Source organism: Trichoderma evansii (genome assembly GCF_050947405.1).
Source record: "Trichoderma evansii strain SZMC 28006 chromosome Unknown GGI43scaffold_7, whole genome shotgun sequence".
Classification (NCBI taxonomy): Eukaryota; Fungi; Ascomycota; class Sordariomycetes; order Hypocreales; family Hypocreaceae; genus Trichoderma; species Trichoderma evansii.
In genome coordinates, this window is record NW_028145199.1 from 786,941 (window position 1) to 805,055 (window position 18,115).

General features: G+C 50.2%; 4 protein-coding genes across 4 annotated transcripts; 1 reads left to right on the forward strand and 3 right to left on the reverse strand.

Moving 5' to 3' along the window:
- Positions 1-234: 234 nt before the first annotated feature.
- On the reverse strand, positions 235-3,513 carry GGI43DRAFT_347918 (regulator of G protein signaling domain-containing protein). The gene is made up of 4 exons (XM_083202227.1): positions 3,401-3,513; positions 2,232-2,822; positions 599-1,936; positions 235-537 (listed from the first exon to the last, which is right to left on the reverse strand). Exons 2-4 carry the CDS (start codon positions 2,820-2,822, stop codon positions 415-417), a joined length of 2,052 nt encoding a protein of 683 aa, XP_083061717.1. The 5' UTR covers positions 3,401-3,513; the 3' UTR covers positions 235-414.
- A 1,904-nt stretch (positions 3,514-5,417) lies between these two features.
- Positions 5,418-5,663, reverse strand: GGI43DRAFT_382846 (uncharacterized protein; the record flags this gene model as incomplete). Its single annotated transcript, XM_083203290.1, has 2 exons — positions 5,418-5,456; positions 5,520-5,663. The coding sequence occupies 2 exons, from the start codon at positions 5,661-5,663 to the stop codon at positions 5,418-5,420; spliced, it is 183 nt and encodes a 60-aa protein (XP_083061718.1).
- Positions 5,664-9,064: 3,401 nt separating this feature from the next.
- GGI43DRAFT_382847 (uncharacterized protein) lies at positions 9,065-9,409 on the forward strand (the record flags this gene model as incomplete). Its single annotated transcript, XM_083203291.1, has 1 exon — positions 9,065-9,409. The coding sequence occupies one exon, from the start codon at positions 9,065-9,067 to the stop codon at positions 9,407-9,409; it is 345 nt and encodes a 114-aa protein (XP_083061719.1).
- Positions 9,410-14,029: 4,620 nt separating this feature from the next.
- GGI43DRAFT_348115 (uncharacterized protein) lies at positions 14,030-15,216 on the reverse strand. Its single transcript, XM_083202228.1, has 2 exons — positions 14,895-15,216; positions 14,030-14,787 (listed from the first exon to the last, which is right to left on the reverse strand). Exons 1-2 carry the CDS (start codon positions 15,036-15,038, stop codon positions 14,224-14,226), a joined length of 708 nt encoding a protein of 235 aa, XP_083061720.1. The 5' UTR covers positions 15,039-15,216; the 3' UTR covers positions 14,030-14,223.
- Positions 15,217-18,115: the final 2,899 nt, after the last annotated feature.

The following is an 18,115-nucleotide window of genomic DNA, read 5'->3' on the forward strand; positions in this document are numbered from 1 at the left end:
TCAAATACAGATAGAAAAACAATCTCAACCGGTCATTGCAACCATTAAAATCCATCCAGGCGGTGAATCATGTCGAGAAAAAATGCAACGCAAGCGTCTGAAACAGAAAAGCAAACAAAACAAGTGGCAAATGACACTATGAACACCGGTTCGATGCAGATATGAGAGCAGAAATCTAGTAGGTATCAAGTCGTGCCGCCCTTTGACAAAGCAAAATATAGTCAACCCTTGGACATATTAAAGGGAAAAAACCACAAAAGGAAATACATATGCAGAAAGGGAAAAAAAAAAAAACTGTGTAAAAATTTGTGTCATGTGCTGGTGAGTCGTCGCATTCGTGAGAGGCTGTGCGTTGGTGATACACGCCTGTCATCCGTCGTCCAAGTTCGTTAGCATGTACCTAGATGGTGGCCATTACTTTCGGTTGGAGCGACTCAGGCTCCGCTCGACGCCGCCTCGAATAGGGCCGCCATCGAGGTTGAAGTTCTGCAGCTGTTGCTCGTACTTGGCGTTGCGGAGGAACTTGGGTACGGAGTCCTGCAATGTATTGTTAGTACTAATTATTACAGCATATGATGTAGCGGGTATTAAAACTTACACTGGCCATCAGCTTGAAGACGGCGTTTTGAGCGTTCTCAAATAGGGTAGTGACCTCCTGCAATGTCTCAACCATGCCGGTCTCTTGACCAACAGCCTTGGTCATTCTTGTGGCCAGGTTGTTTCGCAGCTGGTGGTCAATGTTAAGCTCACAGGGTGAGCCTGGGGCCAAAAAGGCGTTGTAGATACCATAGGCCTGGGCCATGGTCTCCTTAATAATATCCATCGCCTGCGATGAGGGTGTGGACTCGGCTTGTCGGATAGCCTGCTTACAGCCCTGGACAAAGTCGTTGACATCCTTGTAGAAAGACAAGTTCTCCTCGCAGTGCATCTCCCTCAAGTTCTCGCGGAAGAGAAGGCGGAGGGCGGGGTCGTTGAGGATCTTCTCGAGACGTTGGGTGTTGGAGTCGCGGACGACACCGTTGCGCTGTGAGCCGGTTCCAGCCTCGCTCTCGGATGGGCGGCCACGGGAGCTAGTGCCATTGATCACGTCCTTTCCTCGCTGCGAGATTTGGTAAACAGAATACTTGGTAGGCTGGAACAGATGGCAACCAGGGTTCCCGAGCATAAAAGATCTGTCCTGGACCACAGTATCAATCAACTCAAACTCGACGAAGAGGGACGCGATCTCGATGGCCTCCCGCCTGTCCACAATGGTGCAGCAGTCCACCAACCAATCCGATGTGGCCTTGCCGGTAAAGGTATCCTTGTACACCTTTCCGTTCACCCGACGCTCAGCAGCCATCTTGACACCGGTGAGACCATCCTCGTAATCGTGCAACGAGTCCGAATCCGCAACAGCCAAATTGGCCTTGACATTTCGGGTCTCAGAACCAACGAATCGGCGGAAGATGACCTCGACGGTGCCCCGGTCGCTGAGGATCTTGTCACTGTGCTGCTCTCTCTCGAGAATAACGAGTGAGCAGCAGTGGAGGCTGACGAGCTCAGAAACTTGCTTCTGTTGGATTCCGTTCCTACCGCAAAATCGATCCAGAATTGCAACGCCCTTGGCGGTCAGCTGCCAGACGGAGCCCTTCATGTTGTAGATGGGCTGCAGCTTTCCATCAGCGGACTCAATGAAGCGAGCGTCGACAAATCTTTGGCAGATTGATCGAGCCATGTCCTTGGCCATGGAGAAGGTGGTGGTGGTTGTCGTCGTGACGATCCTTGAGGGATCCTTGGGGTCAGGCATGCGGTTAGACTGAGAGAATTTCAGAGAACCCAGGTTGTTAATGGCATCTTCGGAGAGGAAGGTATAGTCCACCTTTGTCAGCCGCACTCTGTGAGAACCAAGTGGCAGAAGGCTGACAATTAGTGTGGAGAAAAGATCCTTAAAATCCTGTTCTTCTTGTTAGATTATCGTTGTTGTCCACATGAAGCGAAATAGAGTAGCAAGCGAGGGGAAATTAAAACAAGAAAAAAAAATCAAGCGTATAATTGATGCTGATAGCCAGGGTCCAATAGCATTGCAAATGAGATTGATGCAGGGTATATTGGCGTGCATATGAGCGCCCGCTCAAGAGGCTCAAGGCGGGGAAAAGAGGGAGGATAGTAGAGGAAAAGCAAAAAGGCGAAAGAAATAGAGAAATGAGGACAGAAGAGGGTCAAAATCATCCGATAATAAAGCTACATACTCTTGTGAAAGGCCGTTCATCATCGGTCATGCGCAGCAAGCGCGAGGATGTTTGGTGCATCTTGGGAGAAGATGAGTCAGGAATCAGCCCGTTTGGGGGCTGGCTGGGAGAGTATTGAGCGGATGAAAATGACGTTGAAGCAGACTGGCTGTCTCCTGGGTTTGACAACAGGGACTGAGTCGAGGGGTTGCTAAAGGCAGTTGGCCTGTCGGGGCTGGCGGGCTCGTCCCTCAGCTGCTGGTGTGAGCCTGCGTTGAGCGAGAGACGTGCGAGCGTTGGGTTGGACTGGCGGTTCCGGATGACGGGCTCTGAGATGCTGGCGATGACGCTCTGGGTTCTATCCAGAGCAGCGACTGCACGTGAGAGGATGCTGCTCGAGGTCCGCTGGTGGCGTGGCACTGAGCCTGTTATCGAGACGGAGCTGGCGTGGCGGCGAGAATGTGAGACTGGTGGTGGAGCTTTGGAGCCTTCGAGGTAACGCTCTGCAGGTTGCGAGGCGGCCGTGAGAGACTTTGTTCGGTCGGATTGCTGTCCCGGCGGATGAGGCAGAGGCTCGACGATGGTGTTAAGAGGTTGCGACAAGACGGCCATCTGAGAAAAAGAATTAGAACATGGAAGGTTTTAGTGAGCTGGGAGGTCAAATAAAAGAGGGACATTTGAGCTTCGGGGGGGGGGCTTCTCTTTGGGGGGCGTGTACACAAGGAGCCTGAACTTCAAGCCCTTTAGTGGCGCTGGGGTGGAGGAGTGGGTGCGGACGGCGGGCAGGGGTTCTGTAGAGGGTCCCGCAGGAGGGGTGGCTACAGGGGGTGCATGTACTGTGTGCGCCGCAGTCAATGCTTGTAGACCCTGGCAGGCATTGAATTGATCTCGCTCGTAGTCCGAGTGAGCCCGTGCAGAGCACAGCTGCGGCCTCAGGAGTGAGAGACAAGAGGCAAGGACGAGACGATGAAGAAATGGGCTGATATCTCAGGATGGCGGGAGGCAATGCTCGTTTTGCGTTTTGACCGCTCTGTGGTCTCTCTTTAACGGGTTCTCTTTTATTATTTTAATCCTCAAACTTAAGGAGCAGAAGCACAGGAGGTGGGACAAAAGGTGCAGGCGAGATGAGGCAAGGCAGGAAGAAGATTAGAAAATCAGCTACTACTATCATAATAGCAGAACAGACTGACCCGTAACTGGTTTCTGGTTTCGGCCGCTGCTGCGCTGCTGGCTTTCTGCACAGATCCGGGACAATCAGGTCAATGCAGCGGCATACGATTCTGCATGCCCTGGGATAGCTTGTCTCGTAACTTTTGCAACGACGACTGCGTTATTGCTTGGTTTCTTCACCGATTGTTTTTCTTACTGGCAGAGGCGGGATGTGGGATGGGATGATGCTGGGAAAGTCAGTGTCATTCAGTCGGCAGAGGAAACCCAAATCATGTATGCGCTAATCCGTGCTCTTGAAACTCTGCCGTGGACACACAAGCGCCCCGGTTGCTGCATTGCCCCAGGCGGCCGACTCAGCAACGTTGTGCAAGGATACAAGAATGTGGCTTGCCGTAAAAACGTGGTTGCGGCACACGATGGTTCATGGGGGAGTGTCTCGTAGTACTGCTGGTGCTGCTCGTGCTCTGCTTGTACGCGTTGAGAGTGTCCACTTGGGGCCTCGCGCATGCTTGCCAGTGTCACAGCAGCAGAGCAGCACGAGTAGCTGTTGCAATGGCGGTAACCGTCGCAGCCCGTTTACAGTACAGCACAGGCATCAGAGAGCCATCAGCAGCCTCGTGAGTCAGAGGGAAAGGTGAGCTGTCCCGCGCATACGAGTTACTACCTAGGTAGTTGTGCGTTATGCGTTATGCGTCACCAGCAGTGAGAACTGCCGCTGCTAGCTACGCTATCATGGAAACTTCCAAGGCTGGCGCCCACAACGTCCCTTTCTGCCGCCGTGACAAGCGCCTAACACAATACTGCTAGTACTGATATCGTATGCATGCCGTATATTGACTGGTAATAAATTACAGCAGAGCTCGCGGGCCCCCTGTTGCTCCTCAACAACGAGCGCGGGCCGCCTGCGTCTTCTCCAGGGCTACTAGATGCGCCGGCTGCTTATAGAACTAGGGCCATGAGAATAGCGAACTGGCCCAGCGCCTTTGTGGGGCAGCTGACGCTGGCTGGCGTACAAGCCGACTGACTTGTAACTGCTAGCAGCAGCAACGCTTGTCGCACTTGTTATCATGCCAGCCGCCCTCGTGCGAAGTTTGACCCAGATCGGCGCGTGGCTCCAGGGATGGGCTGCGTTCAGAACTGGCCCAGCGCTATGCCGGGCTCTCCCTGGCTTTGCTGCTGGGCTACTAGCACAGGGCTCTCCTCATGGCTTTTGCCGCCACCACAGCCAGAATATCCTGTCATCGTCCACTAGGAGCCTCAGTCGTCATCAGAGCCAAGTTTCGTGGTTTACAAAGGCATGACCGATCTTTTCCCTCCGGTTCCGCATTCAACTATCAAGGAAGTGAGTGGCGTGCTGCTAGTAATTCATGCACGCCGTCCAGGGTAGCTGCAGATGCGACAATGTGATGAGTGTTTCGACCCGAGGAAAAAATGGCGACGACTTCACCGCCAATGGAGCAAAAAAATTCAAGAAGCTGCCAGCTACTAGTGGTTTCCACCAGAGGCCCATCACAAAACAAGTCTGTTTGAGGTACAGGTATTTCAGAAATGGGCTGCGTTTCGAGCGTAGTGCATCTCAAAATAGCAAGGCGAGTGCCCCAATCAATGACACAGGACACAAAAAAGAAGGAATACGCACCTAGGGCTACTACCGCTAGTTAGCTGAAAGGGCCAGGATCTTTTTTTTTGCTCCTTCCCTGCGGTGCGGCTCCTCTCTTAGCTGATGAAGCGGTGCAACTCGGTGACGCCGTGATGAAGCAGATTCGCTATGACCGGGTTTTTCTTGTGTTTTTCTCTAATAGTGCTGATATTACCCGAACGAATGGTTGACCTGTCCTCCCGTCCGCCTTGTTTCAATTCGCGGGCTTCGGAGTTCGCCAATCAGAGGGAAAAGGGATAAGGGGAGCAAAGACAACAGTGACGCAAGAGCACCGGTCGAAGGGGTGGGAATGCAAATCGTCACAGCGCACGTAGTGACTTTTCTCCGAATTACCGACAAAACGTGGCCGGCAAGTGCACGACAGTGTCTCTCTGACGCTAGGTGGGATTTTGCTTCTTCTCGTTCTCTCTAGTGAACTGGGTAACGTTCGTTAGCATCAAGCTAGTTTGCATAGTACGCAGCGGTTTTCTGGGTTTCACAGTCATGTGGTCACTGGGGAATTGGCCCTTGTCATTTTTGGCTCGGGCGGGGCCTCCCTCGTATGAGCCAATGAGCATTGGCCACCCGTAGACGCCTTCTAGAAGCTCAGTGGAAATCGCCCCCGAAACAAGACAGGGGCCCATCATGGAGCGGACGCAACTTTGCGCTGTTGGGAGGGGGTTTCTGCTGGGATGGCGATATGATAGTGTGATAAAAGGCGTATGTAAGAGAAAATCACACTGCTCACATTTGGCCCTTCTTACTCGTGACCTGGCCAAGAGCGGCGAAGAATCCGGGGTATGTCTCTTTCGGGTCTTAGTCGTGCCTTGCCCTTTCAATGGCACTGGAAATGGCCAAGTCGTAGGATCTGAGAAGAGGCGACAGGTACTTTGTACTGCCAAGAAGAGCACACAATGCACTAATAGTTCATCCTTCGCTCCGGCCGTAACAATCTGTAGGAGGCAATCCACCGAGAGAGACGAATCAAAGCAGAAGTCAACGATCACGTAAAATTAAAAACAAGCCTCTCAGCAATTCGCTCTTAGCCGTAATTTGGAGGATCAAGAGCATAGACGGTGAGAAAAATGAGAACAAAGCGCAGCCTGGAAGTGGCGGCGGCGAAGGCGATGGCCGAGGGCGGCGTCAAGCTTAATTCCTTGGAAGATGATCCTTTTCGGAGAGTCGAACCCTAAAATCTCAAGAAAGCTGATCAGGGAGAGCTATTTAGGGACTTCGGAGCTGGCGGCAGTTTGTGACAGACCCAGGGGGGTGGTTGACGCAGGAGGAAAAGAACACGAATGATAAGGGAGAAGGAGATCAGGAGAGAAGACACGGACCAGGCGTCATCAGCATCGTATTCATTTGTCCATGGCATATATTGATTTCCCCTGGGAGAACTATATTTTATAAGAAGAAGAGACCCCACGACTGTCTATACATGCACCAATGCGCCTTGAGAGCAAACAATTGCCATTCTCTCCGCGGCATCAATTGCGTCTACACTAAATAGTGAAGGACTCACGGACTGTGGTGGCGATGATGATTATTGCATGTAGCGGTGTGACAAAGATCGAGCTGAATCTGCATTGCGTCCTTTGAGGTTTCCCGGGTAAAGAACCGAGAAGAAAACAAGAATTTTATGCAGGCGTATGCTAAGACCTAGCGGTAATCTCTTTGCATCACCGCTGACAGACTGTGATCCTGCGTGTATGCTGGCTGTTTCAGGAGGGTATCAAGCTTTGAGTCAAGCAAAAAGCTGGCACTAGCACAGCGAACGACACGGCGCGTTAGAAATGCCGAGGTGAGCTTATTGCGGCTTGGCTCAGGTCGTAATGCTGAGCGTCTAGCACTGCTAGTACTGTTTGTACGTACCACGTTTGCGCTAGCTGAGCCTTAAGCAGGATCGGCATATGGTGCCATGTATGTAATATTGAGGGTAGCAGAGCGAGTCCGATCTGCCAAGGCAAGATCTTGTTAAGGCCGCTCATCGTGCTCCCGCGGGTGCTGACTCCGTATATGCTCTTTTTTTCATTTGCGGCAAAAATACCCAAGTATAGAGTTTGAGTGCTAATACTCAGCCGTATCTGACATATGCCACAGTTGAATGCACGACCCTGCAGAGAAAAGTGCACATAGTAAGAACACGTTCACAAAGTCGCACGTGTGGGCCTATTGGCTTTTAGATGCCAGGCCTGAGCCTTGCGAGCTCCCTTCTTCCGTATTCTATGTCTCTCTAAAACTATGACGTGTAACAGTGAGCGCCCTACCTGTCTCATTGGCGGGCGTGTTTTTGAGAAAACCCGAAAAGAAGCAAAATAAAAAAGTTCTTGTTGCGGCTCCGAGCTCGTATTCAGCGTTCGAAAATGCGACATGGTTATGGCGTTAAGGCATGCCAAGGCCCGACTACTGCTTAAATAGCAGCCCTTGGTTGTAGTAGTAATGGTCGGGCTTGAATTCGACCCGAGATTCTTTCCGGCTAACTCCACGGCCATATGCATTGGAATGGCTATGCATTTCTCGGGGTAGTAGTATTCTCTCCATCAGTTGCCATACTTGGCAGTATATGTGAGTGCCAGCACGGCTGCATACTACATACCATGGTACAGGTATGTACTGTAGCACATGTATACGTAGAGGTAGTATCTGCATGCGGGAGAAGGGAGAGCTAGAGGCTGTCTCCTCGGCTTTCCCTCGGAGTCTGTCGCATTATGTAGGGTAGGCATCTCAATAGCGGTTTCGTCTGATGTCATGTTAAACTACATCAAGATCAAGCAGGGTCGTGGGCAAATAAACCGGAGGCAATGGGATCAATTTTTGCCATTCGTCCTTCCCAACGGAAATTGGAAGCTGCAGCTTTGTAATTGACGTGCTAGTGGCCTTATAGACATGCTGCTTGGCCGTTTGGCATGCCGCCTCTGCTGCGCGATGTCACAGTGCTGGGGTACACCTAATCAATATACATCAAGTAGGTAGTGGTGTGCGTCGTCTAATAAGAGTTGTGTTAATGGGAACAATGCTCGCAACAAGGAGACAAACCCTGGTTTGCCACATGGCGTAGTCGGTAAATTTGGAAAAAATTCATGTCAACTGCGTGAAAAGTACCCGAGCGGGCGTTGCGTTGCCACTGGGTAGCCCTCCGTCTCATCTTCCACTTAGACGCCATCGAGTCAGACTTGGCTTGGAAGTTGAGATGACAGGAGGCGGGAATCACATAGCGGCAGTTGACAGCTGCTATATAGAATTGTTTACATTGGCTACGCCTGGCGGTGATTGGGTCACGGCATTACGTGTGCAGTAATGTGTGCACGGCAGTCGGCTTTCGATAGCCACGCGAAGCTCTATTATCTCGTGTCATGACAGGGCGGGATGCAAGGCTGAGCGCCAAAGCACCCAACAAATGAGGACCAACAGCTATACTCGTATCTAGTACGTATATACCGAGCCTGCCAGGCAAGCCAAAACTCCGGGTGCTGCCAAACTCCCGCCCCCAGCAAAAGAGCTGTTTTATGGTTTCCCCACAAGGTGTGCGTTATCTGCTGTCCAATATCACATCACCACACTCGTACATATGCGCACCTGCATACTGGTATCTGGCATGATTTCTGTAGCCGGGAGGAGAAGTCATGCGTTCAAACTCTGACCAACCCGAGATCCCTGTCGCCGTCAGGTCCGGAGATCGGGCATATGCTGAGCGGCCGATGCGCTGATGCTGGCGGCCGAGAGAGAAGCGGCAACTCGGACGAATGCTACCTGGACTGGCCCTCTAGATTATGTTTTGTTTTCTTCCCTTGCCAAACCCCACGAGCGCTGCAACACGAAGTTGCAGTCCGCGGCTGGCTAGTTGAATATGCGGTAAGCCGTCATCCTCACACGCCGGATAGGCTTGGGCTCTCATATCGTCAACTAGACACGAAATACATAGTAAACGCAAGGCTTGCTTTGGCGAAGGGATCTGCATCACACTGTGCCTACCCGAGAACCGCACGACAAAAGATCGTACAAGAGCAAGAAATTAGTGGCGCTACAACCAGTCGATGCGGAGACAATGGCGCCCGCTTGGCCAAAAGCTTGGGGTGAGGAGAATGAGCTCTCAATGGCCCAGCGGCGCCCCGTTTCTACTCTTGGCTGTTCAATGTTTGAATGGCAGTTCCACGGCGCGCCGAGATTCCCGTTAGGTGCAAAAGACTTTCGCGTGCAATTCCGATGGATCCCACGTGGTAGATCTACGCAAACGCATCTTAAAATGCTCTGCCACTTCCCGCTGAACCTTGGCGAGAGGCTGCTGGAAACAGGTAGACCGCCTTTAGTGCAAAACCCAATCGAGAGCAAGTTTTGGCTCCGTGCCTCCTTTTCCCCTTCTCCTCGGCTCATATTCTCACATCATCTCTGACCAGGCAATGGGTAAAAGTAAGAGCGACGAGATAAAAAAAAAAAAACGGGACTTGGAGAAAGCTACAAGCTTGCGTGGATGAACGATTCAGTGCGGTTTGCCTCTATCTGCAAACTGACATCGGCCTTACAAGTCGGCCGTCTGGTAGGCCGAATTGATGATGGACTGGAATTCCAGGGCAGCCCTGCGGGGTACGTACCGCCGCCATTACAAATTACGACCCTGATGTGGGCTGGGATTTGTACGTCAGTAGACGCTGTGGCTGGCAGAGAATGGACGACGCCCTTTTCGCTCGGCTATTGACGCCACGTTTTTGCTCGAGAGAATGAAGGGGCCGCTGCGCAGCACTCCAGCTCCATATCAGCCTTTTGCCTTTTATCAATTAGCAGGGCGTTGGATTGCGCTGTTGGCCTGTTTGACGTGCCATGCATCACATCACCTGTCGCGACGGTATTGGCTGTGCAAAGGGCGCTAACAGACAGCTTGATCTCTCACTCTTGTTCCCTTTTCCCGTCTGCCACTGCCTGTGAGCATACCGCTATAGCGCGGCGACGGGGAAGGCGTATGCATGCAAGCGAGGGGCTTGTCAGAAACAGGGAGTAGATGAACCGGTGGACTTGCTTCTCCACACACGGAATCGTGCCACGTGGGCTTGAAGATGCAGGAGAGCAAAAAACAACGAGCCAGCCAGCAAAAGCCGCTGCTATTCCCTGTCACTCCAAAGAGGGGGGCGTGTGCAAGGGTATAGCAGGCGTGAGGGGCCAGGATTGCGAGTGGAGCTGTCCTGTTCGTCCCCAGAAGCCATCACTATTGGATGACTCGACGCTGCAACGGCCGCACAGCGCGTGCTGCCACTGTCTGCGCCGCGTGGATGGGATGGATGGCGGATGGGATGGATGGATTGGCTGCAGTTGCAGTTGCAGTTGCATCGGGGCGCCGTCACTCCAATCTCAACAATCGGCTCACGATCTGCCCGCCTCGAGACGAGGAAAGGGGCTCATCCAGCCGAAAACGGCACACACAGAGTCGATAGCAGCGTCAAGGAGGGTTGCACAGACGACGACAAAAGGGAAAGGCTTCAAATGCATGGAGGGAATTGCTCGCTTCTACGGTACTAGTCAGCACGGCGTCCAGCCGCTGACCAAGTGCCGGTGCAGGCTGCAGCTGTCTGCTTAGCTGGTATTACTGGTACGTCCATTCCGAAGGAGCGAACCGAAATTGAAGATTTGATAACATCCAGTGATTACAGTTGTCAGAAAGGGTCCTGTTGCCGGGGTTAGCAACCTTGAAACCTTTTCCTCTTCTCCCTCTACCCGGCTGAGCGAAGGATTACCGGCAGCTTGCATTTGTTAGTGGCGTATTCCGAGCAGGATATAGTATTCCGCAGCTGCAGTCGTTTGATTAGTTTCTATTCTCTGGCAATAGTCTTATGCCCACGTTGGTAAGTTGCCGTTCCTTGTAGGTACGTACATACAGTACTGCATCTGCATGCAACTGTACTGTGGTTGAGAGCTCAATCTTACTTCTGTTTATAGCATACAGCACTACCACGTACTAGCAGGCAAGGTTGACGAGATCTTTTCGATAGCAGCGGCGATAGCGGGCGCCAGCAGCCTTGGTACTGCGATATTACTCGTGTTATATTAGCTGTTGGCCAGGTTGTCCCATCCCTATCCCGATACTCCAGCACGCCGGCCGAATCTCGCTTTACAGCTCCCAACATGCCACATGGCAATTGCCGTGCGTGACACGTGCGATCTTCGGGGGGCATGGCGCACTAGCAGTGCAGCGACATGGCTGAGACGCCCGTCCAACACACGACAGGCTGGGTGATACGGGGGTTACAATGCGCTGTGTTCCCATTTTCCGTGCAAGGAGGAGTACCGTAGTACTGCAGTACTGCAGTATTAGCAAATTGCCAGCCACACAAGAGGAATGTCGCCTTTCTGCCGCTATCCCGTACAGCTCACCTCCCAGACTTGTACAGTCTCCATCAACAATCAGCTTGTATCCCCCATACTGACCTAGCCGGGCGATAGTGCCGGCTATATGATTATTCTATGCGAACAATTGATGACATGTGACATGTTTCGGAACAATGGCGTGCCAACAAATAGACTTTATCAAGCAAGGCTGGCTTATTGTGGACACGACCGTTTTGGCCATGCCAGCCCCAGCAAATAGTGCCAACTATTATGCTTTTCCCTCTTCTTTTCCCTTTCTATTCCCCGTAGGCAGCTTGCTAATGCCGTTGCCAGAACCCAGCTCCAGTGCTACCTACGTGAATCAGTCCGTTGCAATGGATTCCAGCGGGTGGCGGGTGGCCTGATGATGTGATGTCAAGTTTCTGCTTTGTGGATCTGTTTTATATTGCGATTCCCACTTGCGAAGACGATATACTGTAAGGAAGAAAAATGCAAATATCCAGTGTTCATGAGTCGGATGGACGGTTTCACTCTTGGCTGCTGCATTATGCGATTGCGAATGTATCTCACCACCGCCTTTTTTGCTTTTGTTTGGAGTACGAAGTATTACAGGCGCTACTGCTTAGTAGCCAGCAGCCATTGAGCTCTCGTCCGAAGGATCCGATGGGTTTCATTATCGTTTGCGGCAGTACACCGCATCGCGCTCTTTGAAGTTTACAAGTTTAACAGGGCGCTAAAGCCATGTGCTGGACCACAGCACAGCAGGAAATCAGACACCCCTCAATCTACATATGCCTATCTGAAAACAAGGCAGGGCATGTTCGGCGGTGAGAGAGGAGCACCAGAAATCAACCCAGCCACTGGTACTTAGCGGGCATTTTAATATTAATAGCTGTGTGTGGCCGCCGGCAATAGTATTGGCTTCGCGCGTGGGAATAACGGCAGATGGCGGCACAGAGCAGCAAGGAAACCAGAGCTAGTAGTTGTTACGGCAAGGCTCGATTTGATGGTGCGGGTGTAGCACCATCTCGGGCATCTCCATCTGAAACGGCGATAACGAAAAAACTGACGGCCAACAGGCTGTATCCAGAAACAGCATATTCGGGGTCGCTCAGGGTCGTCCCTGGATCATTACTAAATATATACAGTACATCCACACGAGTAAGAGTCTATCATCACCTCCAGCGTCCAAGATTTCCACCAGCAATTGCACAACGGAGTCGCCAAGAACCCGCTAGTCTGGACGGGTCGTGTACTTTGCCATGTGCTGGGCTAGACTAAGCAAACCCTTGCTCTTCTGTTGCAGGTCGTGGTCGACGCACACGCCCCTCTTCCCCTCCTTGGCGAATCATGTTCTCTTGTTCGATGCCTTTTCCAATTGCCTTCCAAAGGGCTTCCCGAGCCAGGAGCCGATAGATACCGCAGCCCAATAAAGTGGAGAGGAAATTTAATTCTGCAAGCCGGCAGCAGAGCCAGTGGCAAAAAGTGAGAATCTAGGGGAATATGCGCCAAGAGAAGATTAGAAGAAAAAAAAAGACACCAAAATTCCAAGAGGCAGGGGTTTCGCTTTCAGTCTGTGCCTGGGTTGAGCCTTTCTGTTAATGCCTGTATACATACTGCAAGTTAAGGCAAGGTAGACCCAATTCAGCATTTGTATAAGTCGCCCGCCCACTACACCCACGCCCCCCTTTTACTGTCTGCCCAGCTCATCAAAACGACACGCACGGAACAACCCTGCAAGCCGACTCTGAACTCAGCCAGAAGCCCAGACAGCGGCTCCGTCTATCACATTTGTAGCAGCAGGCAGAATATGAGGCGCAGACTGGGAAGCATTGCTAGACTAAAACACTGCTCCTAGTCTAAATGATATGCATTCATCTCCAAGCGCCGTTGGCTTCGACCAGTCACGGCTGAGCAACGAACTAAGTCTAAAGTCTAGCTTGAATCTCATCTTGGCTTTTCTCATCTCACCATTTCCAAGATGGAAATCAAATACATATAGTGGTAAATGCAGCCGGAACAGACTTCCCTATTGCGGCAGGTTGAAGCCTCTTATTGGCTGCACGAGCGCATCAATGCAAAATGCAAACGCAGGTCTCAGGTGCTGACCTAGTTGTAGGACCCTCAATGCCGGTGCATTCCAGAAGCGCAGATGAGATGAGGCTTCTGTCTGGCATGGGGCTACCTGACGCTCGCGCCATTGGCATCACCGCTTATTGTATTACTCGTGGCATTACTATTACTATACGATCTCTTTTTTTTTTTTCTGCGCTTGGTTCATGACATCAGTTCGGTTTTTTATTAACGGACTAGGCAGCGGTAATTCGCACTTACTCCATATTGTTTCTTTATCTCTCTGCCTGCTCCATATTATCCATACGGGCAACTAGAATTTCTTGTACAAGGTATGTGTGCCCGTCACATCTCCACATCCATTCCTGGCCCAACTCTTACATGCTCGTTTGTACATACCGCTCTCTCCTCCAAAATTTCCACGACTAAGAGAAAGAAGAGAAAATTCTCCCCAGTGGCCCACCAGTTTCCACAATCCGCAGTGCTATTACCTATCATTCTACCTAACTCCAGCGGAGAGACGCTGCAGCTAGCAAAAGTACGACCCCCACGAGCAACTGACTCGATACAAAATCAGACGATGGCGGCTAAGAGGGTTCCCCCCCTGGCAGGCTTTGAGACCATCTAAAGAAGATGAAGGAAAGCAAGCTTTGTACTAGTCAAGGCAGCTAGGAGAATTCTATCAAAATCTCACTTGTTTTTTTTTCTCCTTGAGGCGTGACATGTTTGTGGGCTTGGATTATTGATTGTGAAATCCACCCATATCTAATTTTTTTTTTTCCCGCCTATTGGCCCCCAATTCTAGGCATGCAAGATTCAGCGAGATTTCGTTGGTGGGGGACGAAACAAGATGACGCAGTATACAGAGTTTTCTTGCATGCTTCGTATACGTAGCGTGTGGGTATTGAACGATATAGAACGCCGGCCTCGAAAGAGACACCAACGCGATTTGTTAGGTGGCCCATTTACAATGCTTGCCATATTCAGTCTTCCAAGGAAAAAGACTTCGGACCGCTCTCGTATACTTGCAGTCGCAGTTACCAGAATTGGCTCCTCCACTTCCACTTGCAGTAACTGCAGTGACAGACAGCTAGCCTTGCTGGTATAGCACGCAGAGCGCCACCACTCCAGACATATCCATAAGGCATGTATAAGCAAAGACTCCAAGGATCGAACCGCGGTCAGAGCTCCCCAGACTCTCCTCGGCTGGGCAAAAGAAACTTCTCTCAGGACTTCGCCGAACTTTCTAGCGTCCCCCCGGTCGAAAGCCACCGCCCCTCTCCCACCGCTTCCCGCACAGTCCTCGGCTGTGGGCAAAGGCTCTTTTCGCTTCGGCTGGGCAAGAAGGCGTGATGAAACAAATAAGCGAAGCAATGTCTCCTAACAAATCGAACGATGCGAGTATGATTCAATATTAGTAAAATGTGGCAAGTAAAAGTCGGAGGATGCGAGCGGGAGTGGCTCCGGCATATCGAGATATTGCATACAGTGTATAGATGGCGTCTATTATTTTTTTTGATCACTCCTCCTTTAACTGCGGAGTAATTCTTGTAAAAGCGACTGTTTGCTAGGTTGAGCAATTCGCAGTCTCGTTTAATTATCGTCTGTGCTTTTCCTCGGATATCATTCATGGCATTTGCGGAGCGTCAGTTTCGGCGCGTCTGCAGCATACACTGATCTCTAAATGGCCAATGCGTGGTCTCGATTGCTGGCCAGTTGCCAATTTCGTCATCACGAACCCCGGAGCTTGCTCAACGCCATGGCCAACTATACCATGATAATAACAGAGTTTGCTGCCTGCTATAATGAAGACATGTTACACACACACCAGACATAAACTGACTTTAGCCAAGAAAAAAAAAAGCTTTGACGTCGTTGATGGTGCATTCAATAACTTGCTGCAACGTTCTATTTTTCTCCACAAGGCGAGCTTGGCATTTACGAACTCTTCAACGCCTTATTCTCTCTTCTGCATGAAATTCCCGAACATCGCGGTTTAAAAAAAGACAAAAAGATCCTTGCTCTGTTCGGACTCCTCCGAAATCCTTGCTAGGAAGGCCGGTTGGTCCTCCAACCGGCAACGCCGTTGATTAAAAAAAAAGACGAGAAAAAAAAAATTCCCCGATAGCTTCATCCTGGACGGTTTTTTTCTGTCTCTCCGTCCCCTGTCCTTCTTGGCGATTGCGAAGAGGAAAGCATCGCCGGACCGCTTGTTTCAAAACGCCATCAAGGCTGGCAACGGAGAATTAATTATTTCGTTTACCGTCTCTATCTGGTAACAGACTCTCTAGTATTAACCTGTCGAGGAAATGGCTTCTCTTTGTTTCTCCGCTGGCGCCGCGCCGAGGACAGCCACGGCGCTTGGTGGCTGCGGTCTAGAAGACAACTTAGTTTTTGTGGTTAACTTTTTTTTGCTGTTGCCGACGTGCATCACGCTGGATTCGATTGTTCTAGCCTCTTGGCACAGCCTTGATGGATGAGGAGTCGTTGCTAAGTGGCTTGTAAAGCGATTATGGCGTGTTTGTAAATGTGACGATTATTGGCTGAAATTAGAAGACACGTAAACTAAACAAAAGTTCTGCGAATGAAACAATAACCAGAGAGGCCGTTGGGTTATCGGAGATCTAACATTCATTCATTCCTGAGGCTGTGCAAGCTTCTAGGGAGCTGTGACGTTGCATCATTGGACCATATTGGGGGAGAGCTGAGGAGGTGTATCAATTGATAGTTATACTCTCCTAGAGTTAAGTAGGCAATACTATGCGAACGGGCCTTTTAATAGTCGACACTGATGCTTGGGTACTTGAGTCTTCTTGTTAAAGAGAAGATACACTTGGTAGGGCTGGCAATGCCAAGAAGACTAACTATAATGGAGGCTTTTGAGTTTCTTGGCTATTCGGTTGTCGATAAATACGATGAGCTCATTTGGAGTACCGTAAGGTTTAATCTTATGTATGTATTCGATATAAATCATTTAGCGATGGAACGCTTTCGATTATTGAGTTTAGCATGAGTGTCATCAATGAGTTATGTCACTCACAAAGAGGCAAGGAGAGAAGGACCGAAAACTTCTCTTGTTAGACTTTTGTCTTTCCGCCTTGGTACAAGCCATTTCCTCAGATTTTAGTATATTTTCTTCTATACTTTGACTGTCAACTACGTTCATACCATCTTATGGTATTCAAGTATGGAAATGCCATCTTACACGGATATGTGGCGTTGTGAAACTAAGAGATCTCACCGCTTGTTTACAGAATTGACCGTTCTGTGAAACAGCCAAAAGGCTCTTAATTGCTTCTAGTACGTAATATCATCCCCGCCGGATCTTTTCGATAGTTCTCGCAGGGAGTTGTGAAAGTATGTAAACTAATAGCATCCGATATCGCCGCTGTTTGTGTGGGGTGGACGGTTGCACTATCATCCGACTTCAAGGAACACGAGGTTATTACGATATAGTGGTATGAAGCAATATGATGTGATCTGGTATTGCTGTATAATACTTGCTGTCATTTTTTTTGCATCTACTACTATGCGGAAAGACTAGGTAGCCTCTTATATCGTAGCTACAAAATCTTAATTGTTATATATGACAGCGTAGATATAAGATATTGTCAGATTTCTTGAAACGCAACTTGAATATACTGAATTGAGATCTAGGTATTAGAAAGTCTAGACCTTAGAAACTGTTATTTAACATCAGTGACTTTTACAAGTGCCAGTCAACGCTCTCGTTCTTGAGCCGGCAATAGAATGCGTGGGCTGGGAACAACACTGTCCTATTACAGAATAAAGTGTGTGCACTTGTCTACTAATAGTAGTAGGACTATGAATATTATTCCCTACTCAGGGTATATTTGGCTTAGGCATCACTATTTTATACGCAGGCAGCAATATATCAAAGCTCAGATGGATTTGTGTCAGACGTAGCAGTCTTACCGGCAGTTGTTCTGCGACCCTGCGCCTGAAACACCATGCAGTCATACAGTTTTGGATGACGATACAGCATCTACTACAGTAATAATAAGAAGGGATACTACGGCGGCGATAATACCACTTGCTCGCGGTAACGTCAATAATACCGTGTGGTAACGTCAATAATGCCACTTGCTTGCGTAACGTCATTCAGATTAATAGCTAGAGAGTTGGCTATCTACATGTGTTATGCAGCACGAAGGGTTCTAGAACCATGCTGATCCTGCATAACTGCATGTCCGGCAAGGCGGGCATGATCGCGGTCCCTGAGGCACTTCATTTCAACCCCCGTCGACGTTGCATCCGGACAACGTGGCTTAACGTTTTAACGCTGCACGATCCAGGGCCTGTTTCGATTTCCATGGACAAGCCCTTTCGGGGAAAGCATTAAACCTCCTAAGACGCACATGGCAGGGACACACGCGTACGTCTCCCCAATGCAGCGCTCGGTGAAGCAATACTACCTCAATCAGGCTGCATATGGGTGCCTGGATGGGAAGAGAACCAGGCTCTTGGCGGTAAACGGTCGGAAGTAACCTTGATCGGCCGAGACTCTACGGTTTTATTCCATTATCCAGAGTCTCTCCCGTGCGTCAAGCATGCGCACGGCATGTCGGGCCTATTTGAACCAAGGATCAATGGGAGGGAGCGGTTCCCTCATCCTCGTCTTTTGTTCTCTCCCTGGTCATCATCTCCGTCCAAAGGGCTGCATATTGCCATCGAGTTATACCCTATG

Coding starts and splice junctions, on each gene's coding strand:
- GGI43DRAFT_348115 (XM_083202228.1), bottom strand. CDS start 15,038: ATGAATGATATCCGAGGAAAAGCACAGACGATAATTAAACGAGACTGC. Junction 14,788..14,894: donor ATAGACGCCATCTATACACT/GTATGCAATATC, acceptor TCGATTTGTTAG/GAGACATTGCTTCGCTTATT.
- GGI43DRAFT_347918 (XM_083202227.1), bottom strand. CDS start 2,822: ATGGCCGTCTTGTCGCAACCTCTTAACACCATCGTCGAGCCTCTGCCT. Junction 1,937..2,231: donor ATGAACGGCCTTTCACAAGA/GTATGTAGCTTT, acceptor CAAGAAGAACAG/GATTTTAAGGATCTTTTCTC. Junction 538..598: donor TCTTCAAGCTGATGGCCAGT/GTAAGTTTTAAT, acceptor AATACATTGCAG/GACTCCGTACCCAAGTTCCT.